A 25477-nucleotide genomic window follows, 5' to 3' on the forward strand; every position below is an offset into this window, starting at 1 on the left:
TATAAATGTATTATAATCATATATGTATACAGTATATACGTATGTGTGTGCGTGTGTGGTGTGCAAATGTAAAAACTTAAAGGTTAAAATGACTGTGTGATCTTTTTCATAAATATATAAATATTATATATATATACATATATATAATAGATATACATATACACATATACACACATACATACATGTATATATATATATTTATGATATGTATATATATATGTGTGTGTGTATTTTTGTGTGTTTGTGTGTGTGTGTGAAAATACAAATGCTTCCAAGCTAATGTCACGTTGACTTTTTGTACCCAGGGTTATTTCTGCCGACACCTCCTGCACACACAAACACACACGCACACACACACACACACACAAGAGCAAGAAGACACATTTTGGCCGCTACATTTGAACTCTGAGAGCATTTATCGCGTGGATTTTGACAGGCCGGCGCGTCTCTGGGGCCCTCCTGGCTTAAGACAAGATAACAGCGGTTCGGAAAATAAGAAGACCGAGAAATTTCTCCCTCGTCGCTTCCCTTCCCCTCTTGGGAGTTTAGTTTTGGAAACGTCTCGCGTGCGTGCCGTATGTATGTATGTATGTATGTATGTATGTATGTATATATATATATATATATATATATATATATATATATATATATATATATATATATATATATATATATATACGACTATATATATATATATTATATATATATACTATGTATATGTATGTATATATTATATATATATATGTATATGCATATATATATACATATATATATATATATATATATATATATACATTTATATATATAAATATATACAGTATATAAATATGCATATATATAATATACAGTATATATATATATATATATATATATATATATATATAGATATATATGTATATAAAATATATATATATATATATATATATATATATATATATATATATATATATATATATATATATATATATTTGTGTGCGTGTGTATTTGATAATTTTCTAATATAATTTTATTGAAAAAACGATTTAAAGCGTGCATCTGGGAGCATCGCCTAATATACAAGTACTGTATATATCATCCTTGGTAAAAATCTCGATTATTAGAATAAAAAATAATTTATAAATAAAATCAAATATCCGCTCATGCAATGATTGTTTACATTATAAGGAAGAATAAACATATAAGTAAGCGTATAAATCTAGACGGATTGGTGTCTCAGAAACTCATCAAAGATACTCGTATATATCATGTTTCTAAAATCTTGATTAGTCGAATTATCAGAAAAAGTATATATATAAATATATAAATAAAAGAAATTAAACCGCTCATGCAAAGAATTTCCGACTGCGGACTCAAAGGACCATATACAAATAAAAAGTTCCATGCGCGGAATGGTATATAGAGTTTAGGCCAAAGGCCAAGCACTGGGACCTATGAGGTCATTCAGCGCTGAGAGGGAAATTGATAGTGAGAAGGTCTGAAAGGTGTAACAGCAGGAAAACCTCGCGGTTGCACAGTGAATCAATTATTAGGAGATGGTGGAAAGTCAGATGGAAGTACAGCAAACGGATTGAAAGAGGTCGCAGCTAGGTGCCTTCGGCATGCTGCAAAGACCCTGAAGTAATGCCTACAGTGCACCACGTCGTGCCACGTTGTGCATCTTTGGTCTGAAGCCAGCAATGCCCCCTTTGTGCCATTGTTCGCCTCCTCCTCCTCCTCCTCCTCCTCCTCCTCCTCCTCCTCCTCCTCCTCCTCCGTTTTCTGGGAAACCTACGCAACGAAACATTCGTAGGAAGGACGGACGTTCGAAGAGCGAATATTGGATTCGACGAGATAGAGGGACTACGGCGAAGCCATCAGTCCGTTTCCTGGAATATCAAAGTGCCGAGCGCTTCGGGGGCTCGGCCCCCGCGCGCCTGTTCTCTCTGATGTCGTATTTTGGTACGGCGGCGTTTTCCATTGCGGCGCTTGGTTGATTGACTGATTGATTGATTGATTTCTGTAAATTGGTGTCGCAGTAGCTCCGGTTGTCCACGCCGGAAATAAAAAATAAATCGGATTAAAAACACTATTAGATTGTTCACGAGACATTAACGTAATGGGAATTGCTAAGAAATTTACAATCTCGTGAAAAATAATCTGTGCAGTAAAAATCCACAATTATATAGTTTATTTTACATAATAATATATTTACTATATAATTGTGGGTTTCTATTACACATAATGGGAATTATTATTATTATTATTATTATTATTATTATTATTATTATTATTACTGATAAATTTTCAGGGGTCACAATGGCTATGGTCATCGACGCCGGCAATAAATCATTTCAATTAATATATTGGCTAATTGGTGAATTTCTGTCAAACTGGCGTCGCTAGGTCATCGATTCCGGGAAAGAATATTTTTGGTTAAAAGGGAAAACTTTGACATCTTGAGGTTCATCAGTTAATTTATTCACTAATATTTGTAAACTGGCATCGGAAAGACTATGGTCATAGTCCCCTGATATAAAAAGTTTTTAATATAAATTTTTTTTAAATATATAGCTTTCACTAAGATGAAAACAAAAACATTTTGCAAATTTACATCAAACATCACTCAATACTTAACTGTTGTAAACCTTTCCTCTTGACACTACGTAGGGGGGTAGTGCCGTCAGCCCACCTCATGTGGTGCACCGTAGGTACGATCATGGCTAACTTAAACCTTAACTAAAATAAAAACTACTGAGGCTAGAGGGCTGCAATTTGATATGTTTGATGATTGGAGGCTGGATGATCAACATACCAATTTCCAGCCATGTAGTCTCAGTAGTTTTTAAGATCTGAGGGCGGACAGAAAAAGTGCTGACAGGAAAATGTGCGGACGGACAGACAAATAGCCATCTCAGTAGTTTTCTTTTACAGAAAAGTAAAAGGGTGATGATTGAAACATTCCAGAAGTAACTATGTTGCATATACTACCCCTGTCTGTTGTTCCGACAGATGTATATATACTTTCAAGTCTAAATAGTCACAAAATTGATTGCAGAAGCTTTTTATACGGTATTTTTATACCGAAATAAAACTCGCGTGTATTTTATCAGTGAAAACGTACAAAAACCATTTCTTCTCTTGACTGATAAACAACATACTATTTGGCATTATCAACACTGATATTTATCTAATACCATTAAGATTCAGAGATGATTTGGCCTATTTTCAAGAGTTAAGCTGGTTTTCATGTACTTATGAACAGAATGTGTCATACTTTGTTGCAGAAATATGTTTTCATTAAAATCTATTTTTTGTTTTAATATTGTCCCCTTAAAAGCTTCCTCCACCACCATCCTAATCATTCATCTCATTTCACTTTATAACCCTCAGTTAATTGATGTACTTCTTTCATGTAGCATCAGTACTTTGGTAAATACATATTTACCTATTACCTTCATTGTTATTGATGTAAAATATGCTGTATTCCTTAACCAGCAGACTAAGTGTTTCTGTTTCAAACATCTAAGCAGAAGTGTATATATAAAGGTGGCACCATTTAGTTTTTGAAAAACTTAGTTGCAGAATTGCAAGGCCTCTGTAGTCTTCCCAATGTCATCAGTTCTATGAGTATCCATGTAGTGTCATGGGAATCCTATTTGTGATACATTTACCGCGTTCTATATATTTCCTCGCGAGTTTTCCCTTTTTAGTTTTCTGTAAAACAAAACTATTGAGATGGCATCTGTCCGTCCGCACTTTATTCTGTCCGCACTTTTTCCTGTCCGCACTTTTTCTGTCCGCCCTCAGATCTTAAAAACTACTGAGGTTAGAGGGCTGCTGATTCTTATGTTGACAATCCACCCTCCAATCATCAAACATACCAAATTGCCGCCCTCTAGCCTCAGTAGTTTTTATTTTATTTAAGGTTAAAATTAGCCATAATCGTGCTTCCAGCAACGATATAGGATAGGCCACCACCAGGCCGTGGTTAAAGATTCATGGACCGCGTCTCATATAGCATTATACCGAGCCCACCGAAAGATAGACCTCTTTTCAGTGACCTTGATTATACGCTGTACAGAAAACTCGATTGCGCCGAAGAAACTTCGGCTCATTTTTGTACTTTTTCCCCCCCATGCGATGGAGGTCGAGTTGGCCTTCTGCTGCGTCCATTGGGAATGCAAAGATTGTCTGCTGTCAGTACGGTCGACTGTTAACTTGAGTAGCTTTTTCGTGGGAGCAAGCTGTCGAATAGCCCAGGAAGATTGTCTCGTACTCCGGGCGTGCCGCCGCCCTCCGGGTTGTTTTGGGAATAATCCAGTTGCTGCAAATGGTTATTAGGGGTTTTCAGTAGGCCTTTGATGGCTCCAGGATTTCTTCCCAGCTAGGTGCGGCGAGAGAACGCTTCATTTAGACTTCTCCTCGTGACTGGTTTTTTTATATGTATCTATGTGTATGGATATTTTTATATATATGTATATGGATATTTTATATATATATATATATATATATATATATATATATATATATATATATATATATATATATCTATGTATATGGAATTTTTATATATTATGTATATGGGTATTTTTATATATATCTATGTATATGGATATTTTATATATATATCTATGTATATGTATATTTATATATATATATATGTATATGGATATTTTTATATATTATGTATATGGATATTTTTATATATATCTATGTATATGGATATTTTTATATATATCTATGTACATGGATATTTTTTATATATATCTATGTATATGGATACGAGTTTGGCTCCGTTATAGTAGATGATTTTAGTTAAAAACTTGTCTAACTTGTGATTAGATATACTCCCCTAAAATCCAGCAGTGTTTGGCCACAGATTGGCTAATAATTGTATTTGGTTCAGGGGTCTCTTGGGATGTTGTTATTGGCCCTGTTCCTTTCAGTAAATTTTTGAATAATATTACTTTGCTGTTATTATTATTATTATTATTATTATTATTATTATTATTATTATTATTATTATTATTATTATTACTGTTGCTGGTGCTGTTGAATTATAACAAATAAACAAATAGTAATAATAATAATATAATAATAATAATGTCATTCTCTTATTAATCATACTGGTCTGCTGGTATAGTGGTTAGTGTCGTGGCATGCCACTCAGATGTGGCGGGTTCGCGTCTCCCTTAGGGCGATGAAAAATCACTGGCTCTGTATCGTGACCAGTTACTACTGCAGTGTGGGGTCTGCGGTGGGAGGTTGAAACCACCATTCTTTGGAAGCTTGAATTTCAAGTCAGTGGCCCCTTTTGTGTGCTTGTTCCATGTGAATAGGTTTCGTCTACTGAAATAATAATAATAATAATAATAATAATAATAATAATAATAATAATAATAATAATAATAATAATTTGTGTTCGAAAGTCTTTGTTTAATTTACGTAGCAATATATTTACTATATAATTGTGGATTTTTATTACACGGATTGTTTTCACGAAATTATGAATCTCTTAGCAATAATAATAATAATAATAATAATAATAATAATAATAATAATAATAATAATAATATTATTATTATTATTATTATTATTATTATTATTATTATTATTATTATTATTATTGTCTGGTGACATACTACTAGTCTAGCACTATTACCGCCAAATACTATTGTGGTAGGTATTGTTGTTCTTAGAGACGTATGAATGACATAATTTCAGTGCCATATTCTTAAAGCGTTGCTCCTGGGAAAGGAGTTATCAAATCGAATCGACGTGGTAACTTTTGTCTTGAAATACGAGGGAAGATGCAGACCCCCGATGCGACCACGTTCCCAGTCGCATTGTTTTGAGCAGACCATTTGCAGTGCGTTCCTTACGAGAGAGAGAGAGAGAGAGAGAGAGAGAGAGAGAGAGAGAGAGAGAGAGAGAGAGAGAGAGAGAGAGAGAGAGAGAATTGAAAATCTTACTGTGAGGATGCAGGGAAGCTTTATTCATGTCTGACAAACAAATCTGTAAACGTAATAAGAGGTAAACTCACGGGGGTCATAAATATCTTTCTCTCTCTCTCTCTCTCCCTCCTCAAAAGAGCACTTGGACTGCAAGCTTCTCTTTAATGATACTTTACAAACATCTGACTGCAGCTTCACGTAATTGGGGGGACAACTGTGGAAACAAATTACCTTGCCCCCCTATAGGCCTATGATGGCCAAGTCTCATTATTTCGACCTTGAGTCAAGTGCGAGAATCCAGCCGCTTCAGTAGGAATCTAAGGCCCGATCTGGTTCACCTCTTAACGGTCTCTCCACATCGCCAGTGACTGCTGTGACGCCAGATAACTTATAATTCATTTATTGCATTTATTCATTTATCGACGCCGAGGTTTAAACAGCGGAGCCACTTAAGTTCCATTCAGATCAGGCAGGAGGGAACGAGAGGAAGGGGGGGGCGGGGGATAGGGAAGAATAGGAGGATGGGAATGGGTAGGGGGAAGGGAGAGAGAGAGAATGGGGAGGAGTGAGGAGAAGCAGGGGGGGGGGCGGGAGGGGGCGTTATCTCAGCCGAACCCAGCCACGTCTCGTTGGATGTTCCCCTTAAAGTTGTGGCCGCGAGGGACGAACGCGATGGAGGGAAGGAGGAGGAGGAGGAGGTAGAGGAGGAGGAGGGAAGAGGAGCCGTTAACAAGAGCATGAGGGGAAGTGATAACATAAAAGAGACAAAAGCACTGAGGGGGAAAAAAGGGTAAGGGTATAGAGAGAGGAAGATGTGCTTTGCTGTGTGAACGAGAAGTGGTGTAGAGCAACAGTGATGAAATTTCCACAGCGACGATAAGCAGAAGGAAAACTAAAAGGGAAAATAGGAAAACTAAAAGGGAAAATAGGAAAACTAAAAGGGAAAACAGGAAAACTAAAAGGGAAAACAGGAAAACTAAAAGGGAAAACAGGAAAACTAACAGGGAAAATAGGAAAACTAAAAGGGAAAATAGGAAAACTAACAGGGAAAACAGGAAAAATAAAAGGGAAAATAGGAAAACTAACAGGGAAAACAGGAAAAATAAAAGGGAAAATAGGAAAACTAACAGGGAAAACAGGAAAACTAACAGGGAAAACAGGAAAACTAGAAGGGAAAATAGGAAAACTAGAAGGGAAAACAGGAAAACTAAAAGGGAAAACAGGAAAACTAAAGGGGAAAACAGGAAAACTAAAAAGGGAAAACAGGAAAATAAAAGGGAAAACAGGAAAACTAAAAGGGAAAAACAGGAAAACTAAAAGGGAAAATAGGAAAACTGAAACCAGATGGAAAGCCAGGGGAAAAGTCTTCTTAGGACCTCACTGACCTGAGGTGAGAGGTTGAGGACTAAAGAACCCTGGCGACCCGTTCACTAGACAGGCACGAGGACGGAAAAACGCTCGGCAACGGAACGCTCCATAAAATGCGTTCTGTAGCTTGACTGCTTCCCGCTGTGATTGTCGTTTTCAAGTTCAACAGAACGCTAATGGCTTTCGCGTTCTTTTGAAGGCAGAGGGGAAAGCATGACACATATAATCATGTTCGTTTTTAGGAATTTTGTGTGAGTGACAATGACGATACATCTTGCGGAAGTCTTCAAATAAGAAATTTATTTCTGTATTTATCAAAATTGGGTCATATTCTTCTCTCTTCTTAAAAGTTATTAGATGTACAATCAACCAGGTCTTGTTGAAGAGAGAGAGAGAGAGAGAGAGAGAGAGAGAGAGAGAGAGAGAGAGAAATCATCGTTGTCTATACTGAAATTAATGGTTTGTCGATTATATGCATAGCATGAAAGCCTGCAAATTTGTTCGTGTAAATACACCTTACAGTACGTAGAGGTGCGTAATTTCATGCTGCCACGAAACGACGCCTGTATTCAACCTACGATGCCGCCCGTATGCTGGAACAGTTGTGGGGGGGGGGGCGTTGTTGGGGGCCCGAGAGATATGACATCCAGCAAATGTACGTGGCGTGATGCTGGCAATTGTCCATCGGGGCGTGGCTGGCAGGCAGTCAGTCAGTCGGTCCTGCAACGGCAGCTGTTCCATAACTCCTCGATTTGTTCTTCCTGAATCTACAATCAGATTGGGCCTATGCTCGCCGCCGAGGTCACTGAACTCGGGCGGTGGTGGTGGTGGTGGTAGGGGGCGGGGACCCCCTCTCCTCGCCCGTAGTAATATCTCGTGTTAGGGAGACTCAGGTAGCCTTTGCCTCGTTCTTAATTGTGTTCTGCGACGCTGACAGATGGCAGGTTGCTGGTAATTTATAGCTTATTAGAGAAAATGCTCTAATAGTGTTGTGGGATAGTCGTGTTGTTGCAATAGGTTGCTTCATGGTGGGGAAAGATATAATATACTTTGCTGGAGAAAAGTCTGTGTAGTCAAACCTTATTTTTTCTCTTTCCTTCGTGGATTTTGTCTTTATTTATGTGTTCATCACGTTCCATATTTTCGTGATTGAGTTATACATTATATGTGTGTATATATATATATATATATATATATATATATATATATATATATGTTTTATGATAAACATTTTAGAGTGTATATGTATATATATATACACACACATGCATACATACATACATGCATACACACATACATACATACATACATACAAACATACATATACACTCTCTCGAACATTTTTCTTATAAAACCTTAACTAGGTAACTGTGAAATTCTGAGTTATCACCGCTGCTGCCAGGCAGTTTACTTATTCAGATTGCACGTCGAAGGAATTATTTATAAGATCCCTCCTAAGAATCCTGAGCTGGTCACGTCATGAGTCAGATAACATCCGATACAGGATGCCACTTTTTATGGCTGAGGTCGTTTAATCCCACAGTGGAATGTCTGGGTCATTAACAGACAGATTGCGGATATTCCCACCTGTTGGGGATTCTGTACCCTTCCTTTCTTGCCAGTTTTGACTAAGTAAAGAAAATAGCTACGCCATTTTTCCACGGAAGTTGTTGGTGTATTTTATAATACAAGGGAGTATTTGGGTGCAAATTTAAATTAGTGCAAAGCTTTAATAAATTGGTTTATTATTTTTCTTTAGTATGGTAAAGTCTACGGACATTGCCAACCATGTTTCGTTATACAGTACCGTATTGTCTTGACAAACCGTACGTACGAAGTGCATAAAAAACAAGTAAAAAATGCGCCGAAGAATCGTGTTTTCTGTACAGCGTATAATCAAGGCCACCGAAAATAGATCTATCTTTCGATGGTCTCGGTATAATGCTGTATGAGCCGCGGCCCATGAAACTTTAATCACGGCCTGGTAGTGGCCTATCCTATATCGTTGCCAGAAGCATGATTATGGCTAACTTTAACTTTAAATAAAATAAAAAGTACTGAGGCTAGAGGGCTGCAATTTGGTATGTTTGATGATTGGAGGGTGGATGATCAACATACCAATTTGCCGCCCTCTAGCATCAGTAGTTTTTAAGATCTGAGGGCGGACAGAAAAAGTGAGGATGGACAGACAAAGCCGGCACAACAGATTTCTTTTACAGAAAACTAAAAAACTGTATCAGATAGCGTTCTTCGAATTTGAAAAGTTGCCTAAAATTGAGGAAATTTTATCGTGATTTTCCCCGTAACACATTAAATGCTTCATGTTTCCCGAAGTATATTTTACATTGGTGACAGAAGATTACGCTGATATGTATCATGAAATCAATGTAGGTGAATCTTCTATTCCTCTTCTTTCTCCCTTTCCTTCCCTTATCGTTGATCCGCTTCCTCCACTTTGGAAAGTATATAAAGGGAACAGGAAGCCCCGTTAAGAGTAACAGAAATATGAGGAGCAAATGACTGACATATCAGTAACCTGAACTAGAGAAACAGACGATATTCCGTTTTAGGGTCTCTCTCTCTCTCTCTCTCTCTCTCTCTCTCTCTCTCTCTCTCTCTCTCTCTCTCTCTCTCATATGTCTGTTGTGAACACCGCCTTTCTTTTTAGTCGGATTATCCTGCACCGTTTATAAATATGATTTTTTCATTCTCTTATTATCTGCTGACTTTTGGAATTATGACTTTGTAAATCTGGTAATAACTTCAAAGAGAGTATCCGGTGTATGACGGTTACAAAAATAATTCTGAAGGTGACAAAAGAAAACATACACACACACACACACACACACACGCTCAGTTTTATTTCTCGTGTCCCAAAATTTAGGATTATTGGTAAATAGTGTGATTCGGCTCTTTTCATATCTCATGATTTTCTTTTTATCACAAACACCAATGGACATGAGTGATTTAAAAGCTGTTAAATCTGACATCTTTCAAAGAATACTTATTCCTTATATATATCCTGTTATTCTGGCTGAATGTAGAGAATGATGACATATGAAACATCTCTAAATTTTAAGAGTATTACAAATCTTTTAGTTTATTGTAGATCGACCGAAGCACGTGAATAGCTTTCGTAATAATCAAGTATAACTTTAAAGCCTTAAAATTTCATTACAGATTGTTGTGCAATATTGCAGGTTCATTAAGTATTGTTGCAACTTGAAGCCGTTTTTATAACACGATGGTTTTAAAGTTGCGATCGCTGGCCCGCTGGAATATTTCCTTTGCAACGGCTCTCCTTTTTCGTGACTTTTCAAGTGAGGCTGAGCTGGGACTTTAAGAAATTTCTATTTTTAGTTTTCTGTAAAAGGAAACTATTGTGCCGGCTTTATCTGTCCGTCCGCACTTTGTTCTGTCTGCACTTTTTCTGTCCGCCCTCAGATCTTAAAAACTACTGAGGCTAGAGGGCTGCTAATTGGTATGTTGATCACCCACCCTCCAGTCATCAAACATACCAAATTGCATTTCTCTATCCTCAGTAGTTTTGATTTTATTTAAGGTTAAAGTTAGCCATGATCGTGCTGCTGGCAACGCAACAACACAGGCCACCACAGCCGACTGAGAGTTTCATGGGCGGCGGCTCATACAGCATTATACCGAGACCACCGAAAGATATATCTATTTTCGGTGGCCTTGATTATATGCTGTACAGAAAACTAGACTGTGCCGAAGAAACCTCAGCGAATTTTTTACTTGCTATATATTTGCCTGAAAACGCGACAGGGCCCGAGCTGGAAAAGCACATCAGGTTGCCCGTCCCATAGGCCTCTACTTTTGAGAAAATATTATAGGAAAAAATTGCATGAGTTCATTATTTGTGGTGTAAGAAAAATTGGAACCTTTTTGTTATTTACAGCGTTTTAAAAACAGTTACGTAGAACTCAAAGAAGGATGTTGGACGTGTTTATCTGAAAGGTGAATCTCAGCAAGTGCTTTTGGGATGGAGTTGCTGGCCCCATGCCTTCTCCACCATGACTGTGACTTACCACAGTCAATTAATCACCAGGTATAAAGTTCATTACTTGGGCCAACAGACGCACAATGGGTTGTCTTAGTAATCGGACCCGAGTCGTTTCGTCCCATGGGGTTGATCTCGGGTCTCTCGCTCGATGAAGGGATGTTGGTAACCACTGAACCACGGGACCAAATATAACGAAATATATATATATATATATATATATATATATATATATATATATATATATATATATATATATATATATATATATATACTGTATATATATATATATGTGTGTGTGTGTATGTGTGTGTGTAAATATATCGACACACATACGAGTATATATGTATGTATATATAAAACAAGGAAAAATGGTGATTCCAGGAACACCCAGTACTGCATAATGAAAACGCATAACCTCCTTCTCACATAAATCCACGATGACAAACGACTTTCTTAATCATCTCTTCACAGCCGTCCCGAAAACCGGGAGAGGACTGTTCCATCCTCATCCACTCGCAATCCGAGCCTCTCTCATCCACCGCGCCCATTGCTGCTGCTCAATTTCTGTTTCCAATTCGTATCCACATCAGCTCGTCTTCCACCTAACTTTTGTCTCAAGTTCTTAGTACATGGGAGACTTGGTCCTTCTCCCACGCAATCCCACACGGCCTCCCTTCCTCCCTCCCCACCCCCACCCCCCTACAACAAACCTCCCCACAATTCCCTGGCAGCCCCATTAGATTCCTTTTCTCGACTTTCTCCTAACGCGCGAATGGCCACTGTAACCCCCCTCTCTCTCTCTCTCTCTCTCTCTCTCTCTCTCTCTCTCTCTCTCTCTCTCGCTTACATCTTTTATTCTGTCAGTAATTTTTCCCAATTCTTTAAGTTCCCCAGGCTTATTCTCTCTCTCTCTCTCTCTCTCTCTCTCTCTCTCTCTCTCTCTCTCTCTCACACATCTTTTTTTCTGTCAGTATTTTTTCCCAATTCTGTAAGTCCCCCAGTCTTATTCTCTCTCTCTCTCTCTCTCTCTCTCTCTCTCTCTCTCTCTCTCTCTCTCTGTCAGTAATTTTTCCCATTTCTTTAAGTCCCCGTCTTATTCTCTCTCTCTCTCTCTCTCTCTCTCTCTCTCTCTCTCTCTCTCTCTCTCTCTCTCTCTCTCTCTCTCCTCCCTCAGCGGCGAATACATAAGATCCTCTTTTATAGCTAACCCAGCCTAATATGTCAACTCCGGAAAGCCAATGTTGGTGGGTGAAGCCAGGGCTGGAAAGGCTCCCGAAATTCGTACCTCCTTTGAAGTTGCAACTTGCGATAAATTTTGGAAGTGAAATGGAAAACTTGATGTTCGCTTTTACTAACCTTCTTCTTCTTCCTTTTCCCTCTTCTTCTTCTTCTTCTTCTTCTTCTTCTTCTTCTATTACACCAACAAAATCTTTATTTCCTCGGTCATTTTCTAGTTTGATAGTTGCTTCTCCTCTTTTCTCCTATAAAAAGAAATCATTCTGTATGTCCAGTGAAATTCATTTCTCGTGTCATTGTCATTTTCTTGTTTAAATAACTGCTTCTTCTTCTTCTTCTTCTTCTTATTCTTCTTCTCCTTCTTCTTCTAATACAGCAACGAAATCTTTATTTCCTCGGCGGTTTTCTAGTCTAGTCTGATAGCCTATAGTTCGAGTCTCCGGCCGGCCAATGAAGAATTAGAGGAGTTTATTTCTGGTGATAGAAATTCATTCCTCGGTATAATGTGGTTCGGATTCCACAGTAAACTGTAGGTCCCGTTGCTAGGTAACCAATTGGTTCTTAGCCACGTAAAATAAGTCTAATCCTTCGGGCCAGCCCTAGGAGAGGTGTTAATCAGCTCAGTGGTCTGGTTAAACTAAGGTTTACTTTTTAGCATCTTCTCTTTTCTTCTGCAAAAAGGAATCAGACTATATGTCCAGGGAAATTCACTTTTCGGGTCATTTTCTTGTTCAGCTAACTGCTTCTTCTTCTTCTTCTTCTTCTTCTTCTTCTTCTTCTTCTTCTTCTTCTTCTTCTTCTTTGTTATCAACTCAATCAAATAACTAACGTTACCCATTTCTTCCCAGGTGTGGAATGACTACCAGTTGCGATGGGACGCAGCCGATTACGGTGGTATAAAAGTACTTCGCTTGCCACCGGACAAAGTGTGGAAGCCGGATATTGTTTTATTCAATAAGTGAGTATTTCAGATTTTATTATTATTATTATTATTATTATTATTATTATTATTATTATTATTATTATTATTATTATTATTATTATTATTAGACGAAAGCGTAGCAGTGCTTACCTAGTTCAGTTATTATTATTATTATTATTATTATTATTATTATTATTATTATTATTATTATTATTATTAAGGGAAACAAATCCACAGTTATGTATATGCGCATATATTTAAAGTGTGGAAGCCGGATATTGTTTTATTCAATAAGTGAGTAGTTCATATATTATTATTATTATTATTGTTATTGCAAATCTTCTTCACAATCCCGTGAATATGTTTATAAAATACAAAATCCACATTTATGTAAAGTTCTGTATTTACAAATGATAAAATGAAATCCAGGAGCTTTCGAGAGCCTGCTCAGCTCCCTTCTTCAGCTAGAATTTTATTATTGTTATTATTATTAGAGAAAAAATCCACAGTTATGTATATGTGCATATATTTAAAGATAAATCTGTGCAGAAATCTTTCGGGAAACTGTGGATTTGTTTCTCCACTTCAAGACTCATGCTATTATTATTATTATTATTATTATTATTATTATTATTATTATTATTATTATTATTATTATTATTAGACAAAGGGTTCCTTTTATCCTTTAAATCCACCGCACTCCAGACCAACTGATAAACAACTGGAAATGTTAAATTTCTTATGGACGGTGCAATATATTGCTTGCAGAGATCTGGAAGCCTAGCTATTTGTTATTTGTTTAAATTAACTTAAAAATCACTTCCTAAACAGATATGTTATGAAACTGCGCATTGATGTAGCCCAAGAGAAAGTGCCTCTGAACTTGCAGTTTGTGAAAATTTGCGATATTAGAAGTTTCGTTAATCTTAATTCTTCAGCATCAATGGAAATTTATAAATAAAAAAAAATTTTTTGAATTTGTTTATTCAAGTGATTAGCTTAGTCCTTTAGTCATGAGTGATATAGTAAGATTATGATCACCTACATTATGCTAAATGTTATAGCTATTAGTTTTGCCACATGAAGACAAACGAAGTAATTATATATAGATATATATTAAATATATAGATAAATATATATGCATATAAATATATTATTTACTTTAATTGTATATATATTTTTTTAATTGTGTGTACTTTTATTAAATGAATTGTATTTGGTATCTTGATTTTCATGTTTAAGCAAAAAATCAATGGCACATTTTTCCGTTTTTGTTTTGAATCATGTGAGTCATTTTTAGTTTGGGTGTGTGTATGTGCTTGTATGTATGTGAGAGTGTGTGTATGTGCTTGTATATATGTGAGAGAGAGAGAAAGAGCCTGGAGAGTTGGAGAGGCACATGAAGATATACGTATAGGAAAAACAGGCAAAGTTAGCAGTTTTTATTATAAAAACGTTTACCAGGAAGGCTTAGAATAATGATAATATGCGTGTGTATGTTCTTGTATGTATGAGAGAGAGAGAGAGAGAGAGGGAGATAGAAACATAAAGATATACTTATAGGAAGAACAAAGTTAGCTGTTTACAGCAAATGAACGCTACCAGAAAGACTTGGAATAATGATAATAGACAGAAGAAAACTAAAAAATGAATAAAATTAAGAAGAGAATCGAAACTGAGTGGGTCTTACGCTGTAAGATAACCGCTGGCGTCTATTGGCCCATTGATGAAATTTATTCGCCCGTCGGATGTTATTGCTTACATTTCGCCCTGAGATATGTAAGAGTAAAGAATCTCCTGGCACTGGTTACCCCAAAGTGCCATCTTCTCTCCACAGAGAGAGAGAGAGAGAGAGAGAGAGAGAGAGAGAGAGAGAGAGAGAGAGAGAGAGAGAGAGAGAGAGAGGTCACTTTCAAATGTAAGGTACCTTGTTTTACATAGATTGATAGTAGAAGCGGACTCTAGAGAGAGAGAGAGAGAGAGAGAGAGAGAGAGAGCGAGAGGTCACTTTCAAGAATATAGTCCCTTGTTTAGATAGACTGATAGACAGAGGTGGACTAGAGAGAGAGAGAGAGAGAGAGAGAGAGAGAGAGAGAGAGAGAGAGAGAGAGAGAGAGATCACTTTCAAATGTAAGGTACCTTGTTTTACATAGATTGATAGTAGAAGCGGACTCTGAGAGAGAGAGAGAGAGAGAGAGAGAGAGAGAGAGAGAGAGAAAGAGAGAGAGAGAGAGAGAGAGCGAGCGAGAGGTCACTTTCAAGAGTATACTCCCTTGTTTAGATAGACTGATAGACAGAGGTGGACTAGAGAGAGAGAGAGAGAGAGAGAGAGAGAGAGAGAGAGGGAGAGGGAGAGAGAGATATCTTTTTGACTGAAAATCACTGTTTGTTCAGAGAAAGAGGGTGGGAGAGAGACAAAAGTCACTGATAAAATAAATAATCTTCTGAGAGAGAGAGAGAGAGAGAGAGAAAGAAAGAGAGAGAGAGAGAGAGAGAGAGAGAGAGAGAGAGAGAGAGAGAGAGAGAGAGAGAGAGAGAGAGAGAGAGAGAAATAACTGAAAATCACTATTTGTTCAGGGAAAGGGGTTGGGAGAGAGGTAAAGCCACTGACAGGAGGAATAGCCTCCAGAGAGAGAGAGAGAGAGAGAGAGAGAGAGAGAGAGAGAGAGAGAGAGAGAGAGAGAGAGAGAGAGAGAGAGAGGGGGGTTTACTGAAGGGTGCAATATCTGGCTGATGAATGGAATGAAACCGGCCTAAATATTCATGAGACGAATATTTCCCCGATCGGTTGTTTCTCTTTGACAATTATCCTTCCTTGGGCGGCAATTCCGCTGATTTGGAAAGGGCCGCCTCAAATGGCACATGTATTTCTTCCTTCGCCGTGTCGAGCTTCGAATTTTATTTTAGTTATTGTTTTGTTACTTTATTGCTACTTTTGTTACGTGGATGTGCTGAAGCGTTTGCCAGGTGAAGCGTTTCGGAACCGGCGGAACTGTTACTTATATTAACTAAGCCACGATATAATATATATATATATATATATATATATATATATGTGTGTGTGTGTGTGTGTGTATGTATATATATATATATATATATATATATATATATATATATATATATATATATATATATATATATATATATATATATATATATATATATATATATAAACTTACACATATATGTATTTTTACGTATGTGTGTGAAAATGTGAATATGTGTATGTATGGATATATATGCGTGTACGAATAGGTAGCCTACGTGTGTGTGTGTGTGTGTGTGTGTGTGTGTGTAAACTCACGTACCTTCCGTACCGAGTACATAAGAGAAGCATTGCTCGAGACAGACGCAAAGTGTGTTGCATCACCTCGCAAACCAGACCATTTTTACGAGGGATCTGTGGAAATTGTTCGGCCCTCCTTTGGACGCTCCCTGGAAAGGGGAAAAAAAAATGGTTTCATTTTTAGTCCGGGAGAATTTTCGCGTCCGCCAAAGTTAATGAGGAACGTGTAAATATTGGAAACGGCTCATCGCTTCGGGACGGATTATCAAACGGTATTTGGGGAGACCCGGTATTTCACGCGGCTGTCTCATTTGTTCTCTCTCTCTCTCTCTCTCTCTCTCTCTCTCTCTCTCTCTCTCTCTCTCTCTCTCTCTCTCTCACACGTCTTTTTTCCTGTCAGTAATTTTTCCCAGTTCTATAAGTCTCTCTCTCTCTCTCTCTCTCTCTCTCTCTCTCTCTCTCTCGTACGTCAGTAATTTTTCCTGGTTCTTTAAGTCTCCCAGTCGTACTCTCTCTCTCTCTCTCTCTCTCTCTCTCTCTCTCTCTCTCTCTCTCTCTCTCTCTCTCTCTCTCTCGTACCTCAGTAATTTTTCCTGGTTCTTTAAGTCTCCCAGTCTCTCTCTCTCTCTCTCTCTCTCTCTCTCTCTCTCTCTCTCTCTCTCTCTCTCTCTCTCTCTCTCTCCTGTACATCTTTTTTTTGTCAGTAATTTTTCCCAATTCTCTGTCTCCCAATTCTTTAAGTCTCCCAATCTTATTCTCTCTCTCTCTCTCTCTCTCTCTCTCTCTCTCTCTCTCTCTCTCTCTCTCTCTCTCTCTCTTACATCTTTTTTTCCTGTCAGTAATTTTTCCCAATTCTTTAAGTCTCTCTCTCTCTCTCTCTCTCTCTCTCTCTCTCTCTCTCTCTCTCTCTCTCTCTCTCTCTCTCTCTCTCTCTCTCTTAATAATTAGCATACCTTTCTGGGATAAGTGTCAGTAATTTTACGATGTTTTTAACCGATTCGGTGAATCTTACTTAATTTAAATCTTACTTATTTAATTTTAAAAACTTTGTTAAATGTACAGAATCTTCTTACCGAAGGCAGATTTAACCTTTACGTAGTCAGTAAGAGAATCTCTGTTTGCCCTTATTATTACGCCGTCTTGAGAATCCCCTTAGAGTGAGACGACACGCTTAATAAGCACTTAAAATTCCATTTGCCTCTCGCTCAGTAATCTCCCCGTAGCGGGATAGTCCCGTCAGTGCACCTCGTGCGGTGCACTGTAGGCATTACTTAAGGTTCTTTGCAACGTGCCTTCGGCCCCTAGCTGCAACCCTTTTCGTTCCTTTTACTATACCTCCTTTCATATTCTCTTTCTTCCGACTTACTTTCCACCCTCTCCTGAAAAAGGTTTTCCTGCTGTCACACCTTTCAAACCCTTTGCTCTCAGTTTCCGTTTCAGCGCTGAATGACCTCGTGGGTCCCAGTGCTTGGCCTTTGGCCTAAATACTATCTTCAATTCAATTCACTCAGTCATCTGATAGACATATCTTTTGATCGAAAACTTATCAGGCAGTTGATCTCCTCTGAGTGCTTTTCATCTATATAAATCTGACTGTTGGTCTGAGTCTAGTTTCGTTCATCCGTTTCATTTTTTTGTGTGTTACCCCAAAGGCCCCCCCCCCTTTTTTTAAGGAGATTATTTCTCATTATAAGAAGCTTTCGACAACTAAGCTTATTAGGCTTTTCCATTCAGAAGTAGTAAAAAAAAAAAGCTTTAGCCCTTAGAATATTTTATCCAGCTTTGTTTTTTTTTTTTATTGTCTATTTTTGTAATTTCAAAAGACTGTCTTTGTTCCTGTTGTTGGTTTTGATGATGGAAGGTGACTGCCGGATCTGTTGCTTGAGGTGGTGGAAATTATATGTTTTTGTTGGTGTTTGTTGGTGGGGGGTGGGGTTTAAGAGGGAGGGATGGGAGGGTGGGAGCCAATTGGCTGACGTAAATTCACTGCTTTTGTGTGCTGACCGTGTTGAAAATTTACCGTTTTAGTAGTTGATATTGACGGTAATTCACGTCATTTGCTCTTGGTGATGAAGAAAATTTTCTTTCCCTTTTGTGGGTGACGACGAAACTTCATTGTTTTTGTTTTTGACCATTTTGGAGAAAAGGGTTTTATTATATGTTTGGTGCTGGCTAACCTAAGTGGGTTCATGTTTTACTTTTTGGTTTCTTACCAAAGCAACTAACTTGATAGTAGTTTGGAGTTCCTCGTTGGGGGAGTCGGTAGAGTTGTGGGCTAGCACTCGCTAGGCCCGAGTTCGAGTCTCCGGTCGGCTAATGAAGAATTAGAGGAATTTATTTCTGGTGATAGAAATTCATTTCCCGCTATAATGTGGTTCGGATTCCACAATAAGCTGTAGGTCCCGTTGCTAAGTAATCAATTGGTTCTTAGCCACGTCAAATAAGTCTAATCCCTCGGGCCAGCCCTAGGAGAGCTGTAAATCAGCTCAGTGGTCTGGTAAAACTAAAGTATACTTGACTTAAGCCCCGTAGGGGGGTAGCGCACTGTAGGCATTACTTAATGTCCTTTGCAGCGTCCCTTCGACCCCTAGCTGCGACCTCTTTCATTCTCTTTACTGTACCTCCGTTCATATTCTCTTTCTTCCATCTGACTTTCCACCCTCTCTAACAACAACTGTTTCGTGGTGCAGCTGCGAGGTTTTCCTTCTGTTACACCTTCCAAACCTTCTCACTGTCAATTTCCTTTTCAGCGCTGAATGACCTCATAGGTCCCAGCGCGTGTCTTCTGGCCTAAAGTCTATATTCCTTCCTTGGTAGTAAAGTTATTTTGTCGATGAAAGTGGTAACAATAGACATTATAGTATGTTATGTTGGCACAGAGTCGAGAATGTGGAGATACAATGTATTTCCTATCACAGTTATGGGATAACATGAATGACAATTTTAGTTTTCTGTAAAAGAAAACTATTGTGCCGGCTTTGTCTGTCCGCCCGCACTTTATTCTGTCCGCACTTTTTCTGTCCGCCCTCAGATCTTAAAAGCTACTTAGGCTAGAGGGCTGCAAATTGGTATGTTCATCATCCACCCTCCAATCATCAAACATACCAAATTGCAGTCCTCTAGCCTCGGTAGTTTTTATTTTATTTAAGGTTAGAGTTAGCCATAATCGTGCTTCCGGCAACGATATAGGAAAGGCCACCACCGGGCCGTGGTTAAGGTTTCATGGACCGCGGGTCATATAGCATTATACCGAGACCACTGAAAGATAGATATGTTTTCGGTGGCTTTGATTATACGCTGTAGTGACTGTACAGAAAACTCGATTGCACCGAAGAAACTCCGGCGCATTTTTTACTTTTATTTGCTGTTAATATTGGCGGTGGAAAGGACACTGATTTTGAAATTGTAGTTTGTTTTGCTGGTGGTGTAAATATACTCTATTTGATATTAGTGTCGAAAACGTACAGGTGTTGTTAGATGTGGTGGTGAAAATTTAGCTTTTATTGCTAATGGTGAACATTTATTAAAAGCTATTTCACCGTCAGCGCTCGGAGACTCTACAGCAAAAGCTATTAACAGACGGTCGTGGTTTCTTGCCGTCTTTATGTATTTTTCAGTCGATTTTAATCTTATTCGTCACATCTCCCCTCCTCGTCCGCTCTTTTCATTTACGTCCTAATCCTTTTCCCTTGCTGTAATTGGGTGATTTTCCTTTTACTCAGCCTCTCTTATCACTGTAACCATCGTCATCATCATCTGCAGTCTTACATTATCCCTTTTAGTCTCTCTTCTCCTTCGTAATTACTCTTTATCCCAATCCCTTTTCACTCAAAAAATTACAAGGTACTTGTCCCTCCGGCCCAATTTTCTCCCACCTTTTATCTCCTCCCCTCCTCTTCCTAATTTATCTCTCAGCGTCCTCTATTCTTTTCCCCGTAAAGCTACTTCCAGAGAGAGAGAGAGAGAGAGAGAGAGAGAGAGAGAGAGAGAGAGAGAGAGAGGGATTTTTATCGAGTGGCTCCACGCCCGGGGAAGAGGCTGGTTGGAGAAGAGATTGAGTCTGGCGGGGCGAGGATTTGCCGCCGTATTTCCTTTCTCCTTTTAAGAGCTTCTGTCGTAATTTTTCCTCGTGTGCAGCATCGGCCCTGAGAGAAACCCCCCGTATATCATGCTTGATGATTATACCCGGGCCGCAGTAGCGGTGTGACACCGGAATTATCGGGCTGATGGAGTGAGACTATCCCGAGATGGAAGGGAAGGGGGAATCGCGCGGGAAGGGTGGCGCGCAGGCTGGATAAAAGGGGGGAAGAGGGATATATCCGACGAAGCTGGAGGATGGAAAGGATGATAAGGAAAGGCTGTTTATGAGGAAGCTGCGGTGGGCTGATATGGAAGGAATTCAAAGTTCCTGTATATTGGTAATTGTTAAAGATTTTATAAAGGTCGTTTTGGTGTTGGAATTTATACAGGAATCGTAATATGTTCGTTAAAGAAAAATCCTTGATCAGAATTGACTATAAATTGGAACGTCTTTAACCCGAGAATAAAGTAATAGTGCTCGATTATTATAAAAAGAAAATGACAAGATATGTGCAACAATTTTAGTAACAAAGACAATAAAATATCTTATATATATATATATATATATATATATATATATATATATATATATATATATATATATATATATATATATATATATGAGGCGAATTGTCAGAACAAGAAGTCTCTTACAATGATACTGTAGGTATGAGAATTTCATGGCAATAAAGCGCGTAGACTTGTATTTATTTGGTGTCAGTGGAATTGGGGCGAGTAATAATTTGTATTTCTTAGGCATCAGTGAAAGTTGAGCCAATAGTGATTCTTTATTTCTCAGATGTCAGTGGAATTGGAGCGAGTTATAACTTTCATTTCCTAGGTGTTGGAACTGGAGCGAGTCAAGATTTGTTACCTAGATACCAGTGGAAGTGGAACAAGTACTGATTTCATTTCTTGGGTGTCATTGGATGTGAAACTAGTATTTACTTTGTTATTTTTTCTTAGTATGTGGATGGTAAAAAAAAAAAATTCCATCCTCTGCCGAACTGGAAATATAGCGAAAACGGATATCGCTTGCCTGATCCTGGAAACAGGGGATTCCAGAATTTGGGAGTTAACAGCGAGAGTGACTTAGATCGCAGAAACTTTCCAGAGCAAAGGGTTGCGATTAGTGATTCTGAGGAGAAAAAAAAAATAATGCTGACGTAATTGTAAACAGACCAAAAAAAGAAAGGGGGGGGGAGTCTATTCCTGCTGGTGTTGAAGGTTTTGTTTATTGCTGTTTTCTCTGTAAATGGTGATGAAAATCTACTATTTCTGCCATTGATGGTGATGGCCATTTTTTTTGTTTTTGATCTTTATGGTAAGAGCGGTGGAAATCTGATGCCTTTTTTCGTTAATTGTAGGTAATATGTCACTCAGTCCTAAAGGCCCCTAAAAAAAATTCTGGAGAAGAGTATTTTCTAGAGGCTCGCAGTATTCGGTTAAACTGAAAATATCTCCTCGCGTGATAGAGAATGCCAGTAGCAGACATTATATCGTTCTCATTATCATAATTAACTCTAGTTTTTTCTTCGGTAAGGAAGTTGTTTTGATCAATGCATCCAGTGATAAACTACAAAAAAAAAAAGAACAGAAGAGATTAGGAACGTGATACAAATGTAGGAAATTACATCGTAAAAAAAATAATGACTGGTAGAAAGGAAATTAGCAACAAAGGAAATTGACAGAAATTCATATTTGGCCTTAGGCAAAGAAATACCGAAAAAATATGGCACGCTGAGAGTAAAAATTGCCAAGAGCACAGACAAAAGTGTCATGGGCGTCATTCCAAAAGAGTGTTAATCTCTGAAAATTCTGGAATTACGTAGGAATTGTAATGAAGGGGACGGCACGCACTACCACAAGAACAATAACGAGAGTGGAATTGTCGTAAGGAAATACTAGCACCCCTGATAAAGTAAGGAAGAGAAAGCGTAGTTAGAGGAAAGCATAATAACAAACTCCTGCCTGGGACGTAGAGGACGCCAGCAATAACAGTGATGTTGTTTAACGAGAGACATTACTCTAAACTCAGCGAGCGGACGAGACGAAGAGAGAAGCAGTACTAAAGAGACTCGTTGAGAAACGGGAGTTGGCAACGATGCGTCGTCGATGGCGAATTGACTGACTGGCGTCCCTGATTAGCATGAGGAAGTCATTAGGGAGCGAACTGCAAAATGCAGTGAGGTAGGTTGAGTACCTCGGCCGTGTCCTTCCTTCCTTCCTTCCTCGCTCCCAGACCCAGGAAGACCCACGGTCTAAGACCCCGACCGCCTGATGTCAGCGAATAACACGAGTTCGGAAACTCCTCCCGGTAGACGGCGTCGTCAAACGCAACATTTGGCTTGGATTGGGTCTTTTCTCGAAGCGCCTTTACGGCTGCAAATGAAACAAGTTTCTCGCGTAACAACGGCCCAGTTTAGGAACTCTCTTTCCCTTGATGCCTTCCATGAATTCCGTCCTCCAGGGAGAAGAATGGCCGAGGGACACAAGTGACGGAAAACACGGGGTCGGATGCTCGTAATGATCTCTCTTTCTTTCCCTCGGCCTTTAAAGAGCATTCCCCCCCAACTTCCCCCCTGCCTCCAGATTTTTTTTGACCCCTCGTCATAAAAGGAGAATGTGGTCATGACGATAAACATTACTTTACTCTTCGTTATATCTGCAAGGAGTTGGACAGCTGAGTGGAAAGAGGCGAAAGGGGACAGTTTAAAAGTAAAAGGAAGAAATAAGTGCAGGTGTAGACCGTAAGGAAGTTGTGAAGACGCTCGAGAACTGCTCACAGTAGGCCTATGCCACGCAAGGCTCACTGTACACGATTATCACCTCCCCCCCTCCTCTTTCCCCATTCTCTTCGTGAACCGAAGTGGTGAAAGAAGCAGTTTTCCTTGCACTAAGGGGCCAGCGGAATGACATAGAGACGTAATAAAGGAGTGATCCCTTTATGAAGGTTGCCGCCTCTCCGAGGCTACTCTTCGGGAGGGAGATGAATGAGGCCATTCGGGTCCTTTTAAGAAATGAAAACGAATCCGGGATGAAAAATGGTTTTGCTATCGCCTTATGAGAAAAAAGGGAAATTTATCGATATGGGATAACTCCACATATAAGAGTTATATTATTTCTCTCACTCTCTCAAGATTAAAATTGAGAGTGACAAAGAAATTTATGGATTTAGCGGACCGTACCTCACTAAAGGTTCTTTGCAGCGTCCCTTCGGCCCCTTGCTGCAACTCTTTCATTCCTTTTAGTGTACCTCCATTCATATTGTCTTTCTTCCATCTTTTCACAGTGCAACTGCGAGGTTTTTCTCCTGTTACACCTTTCAAACCTACCTACTCTCAGTTTCCTTTCCAGCGCTGAATGACCTTATAGGTCCCAGTGCTTGGCATTTGGCCTAAATTCTGTATTCCATTCTGTTCCTATCAGACTGTAAGTCTATATAAAGGATGATTTTCTTATATTGTTTGGTCGTTAAAATCAGCTGCAAAATAGGAATTTTAGAATATGGAATAGCTCTCTATAACTAATATTATTTGTCATTCTTTGACAATGTGATTTCAGTAATGTGAAAAAAAAACCATTCGAGTTTCTAAGAGCTATATGTAATTTTATTATTTTTGTTACTTAACAAATAATACCGAATTGGGAAAAAAAACCTTTCGAGTTTCTGAGAGCTGTATGTGATTTTATTATTTTTGTTATTTAAATAATACTGAATTGGGAAAAAGTAATTTGTGGATTTTTATGGTTTTATTGAAAGACATTATTTCAGTAACGCTTTGAAAATTGAAATTACAAGAAGCTATAAAACCATACTTATGAGTGGAGTAGGCCCGCTGTCAATTCTAGGTGTATCCAGTAATATGCCTGGTTCCACTCCTTTTATAACATCTGTAGCTAAGTGGGTATGATGTTTCTCTAATAAATAACAGGCCTGTGGTTCGAATCTCCAAAGAGGAGAAATATTTTTGGTTTGACTGCATCGTTCAAAACAAATGGAATGATAATCACGGTAAGACCAGGAAAAATATTTTGGCTTGAAAGCAAAACGGTACTGCGCATTTAATAACAAGTAAACAATGCGCCGAAGTTTCTTCGGCGCAGTCTAGTTTTCTGTACAGCGTATAATGCTGTATGAAATTCTCAGCCACGGCCCATGAAACTTTCAGCCACATCCCGGTGGTAGCCTGTTGTTGGCACCTATAGCGGTGCCAGACGCACGATCATGGCTAAATTGAACCTGAAATAAAATAAAAACTGCTTAGGCTAGAGGGCTGCAATTTGGTATGTTTGATGATTGGAGGGCGGATGATCAACATGCCACTTTGCAGCCCTCTAGCCTCAGTAGTTTTTAAGATCTGAGAGCGGACAGAAAAACTGCTCATGGAAAAAGCCATCACAATAGTTTTCTTTTAAGGAAAACTAAAATTACCCCCAAAAACAAATAGTGCCATTGTGAATATGAAAATGAAGAAAACACCAGTAGTAGGCAGCCGGGCTTCATAAAAGCCTCTGGAAAAAAAAAAAGAAAAATGAATAAATCCCCCCCTCCTCCTCCTCCCAGTGCGGCCTGAAAGAAAAATGTTTTTCTCGCAAAATCTCGTGAAAATCACGCTCGGAGCGGC

At 38.6% G+C, this 25477-nt stretch overlaps 1 protein-coding gene across 1 annotated transcript in view; it reads left to right on the top strand.

Moving 5' to 3' along the window:
• LOC136845134 (acetylcholine receptor subunit beta-like 1) overlaps positions 1-25477 on the top strand; it is a 263925-nt gene that overhangs the window by 208332 nt on the left and 30116 nt on the right. Inside the window, 1 exon segment of the mRNA XM_067115057.1 lies at positions 13410-13519. Coding sequence (XP_066971158.1) covers positions 13410-13519 — 110 coding nt within the window.

The sequence above is a fragment of the Macrobrachium rosenbergii genome, chromosome 13 (assembly GCF_040412425.1).
Source record: "Macrobrachium rosenbergii isolate ZJJX-2024 chromosome 13, ASM4041242v1, whole genome shotgun sequence".
Lineage (NCBI taxonomy): Eukaryota > Metazoa > Arthropoda > Malacostraca > Decapoda > Palaemonidae > Macrobrachium > Macrobrachium rosenbergii.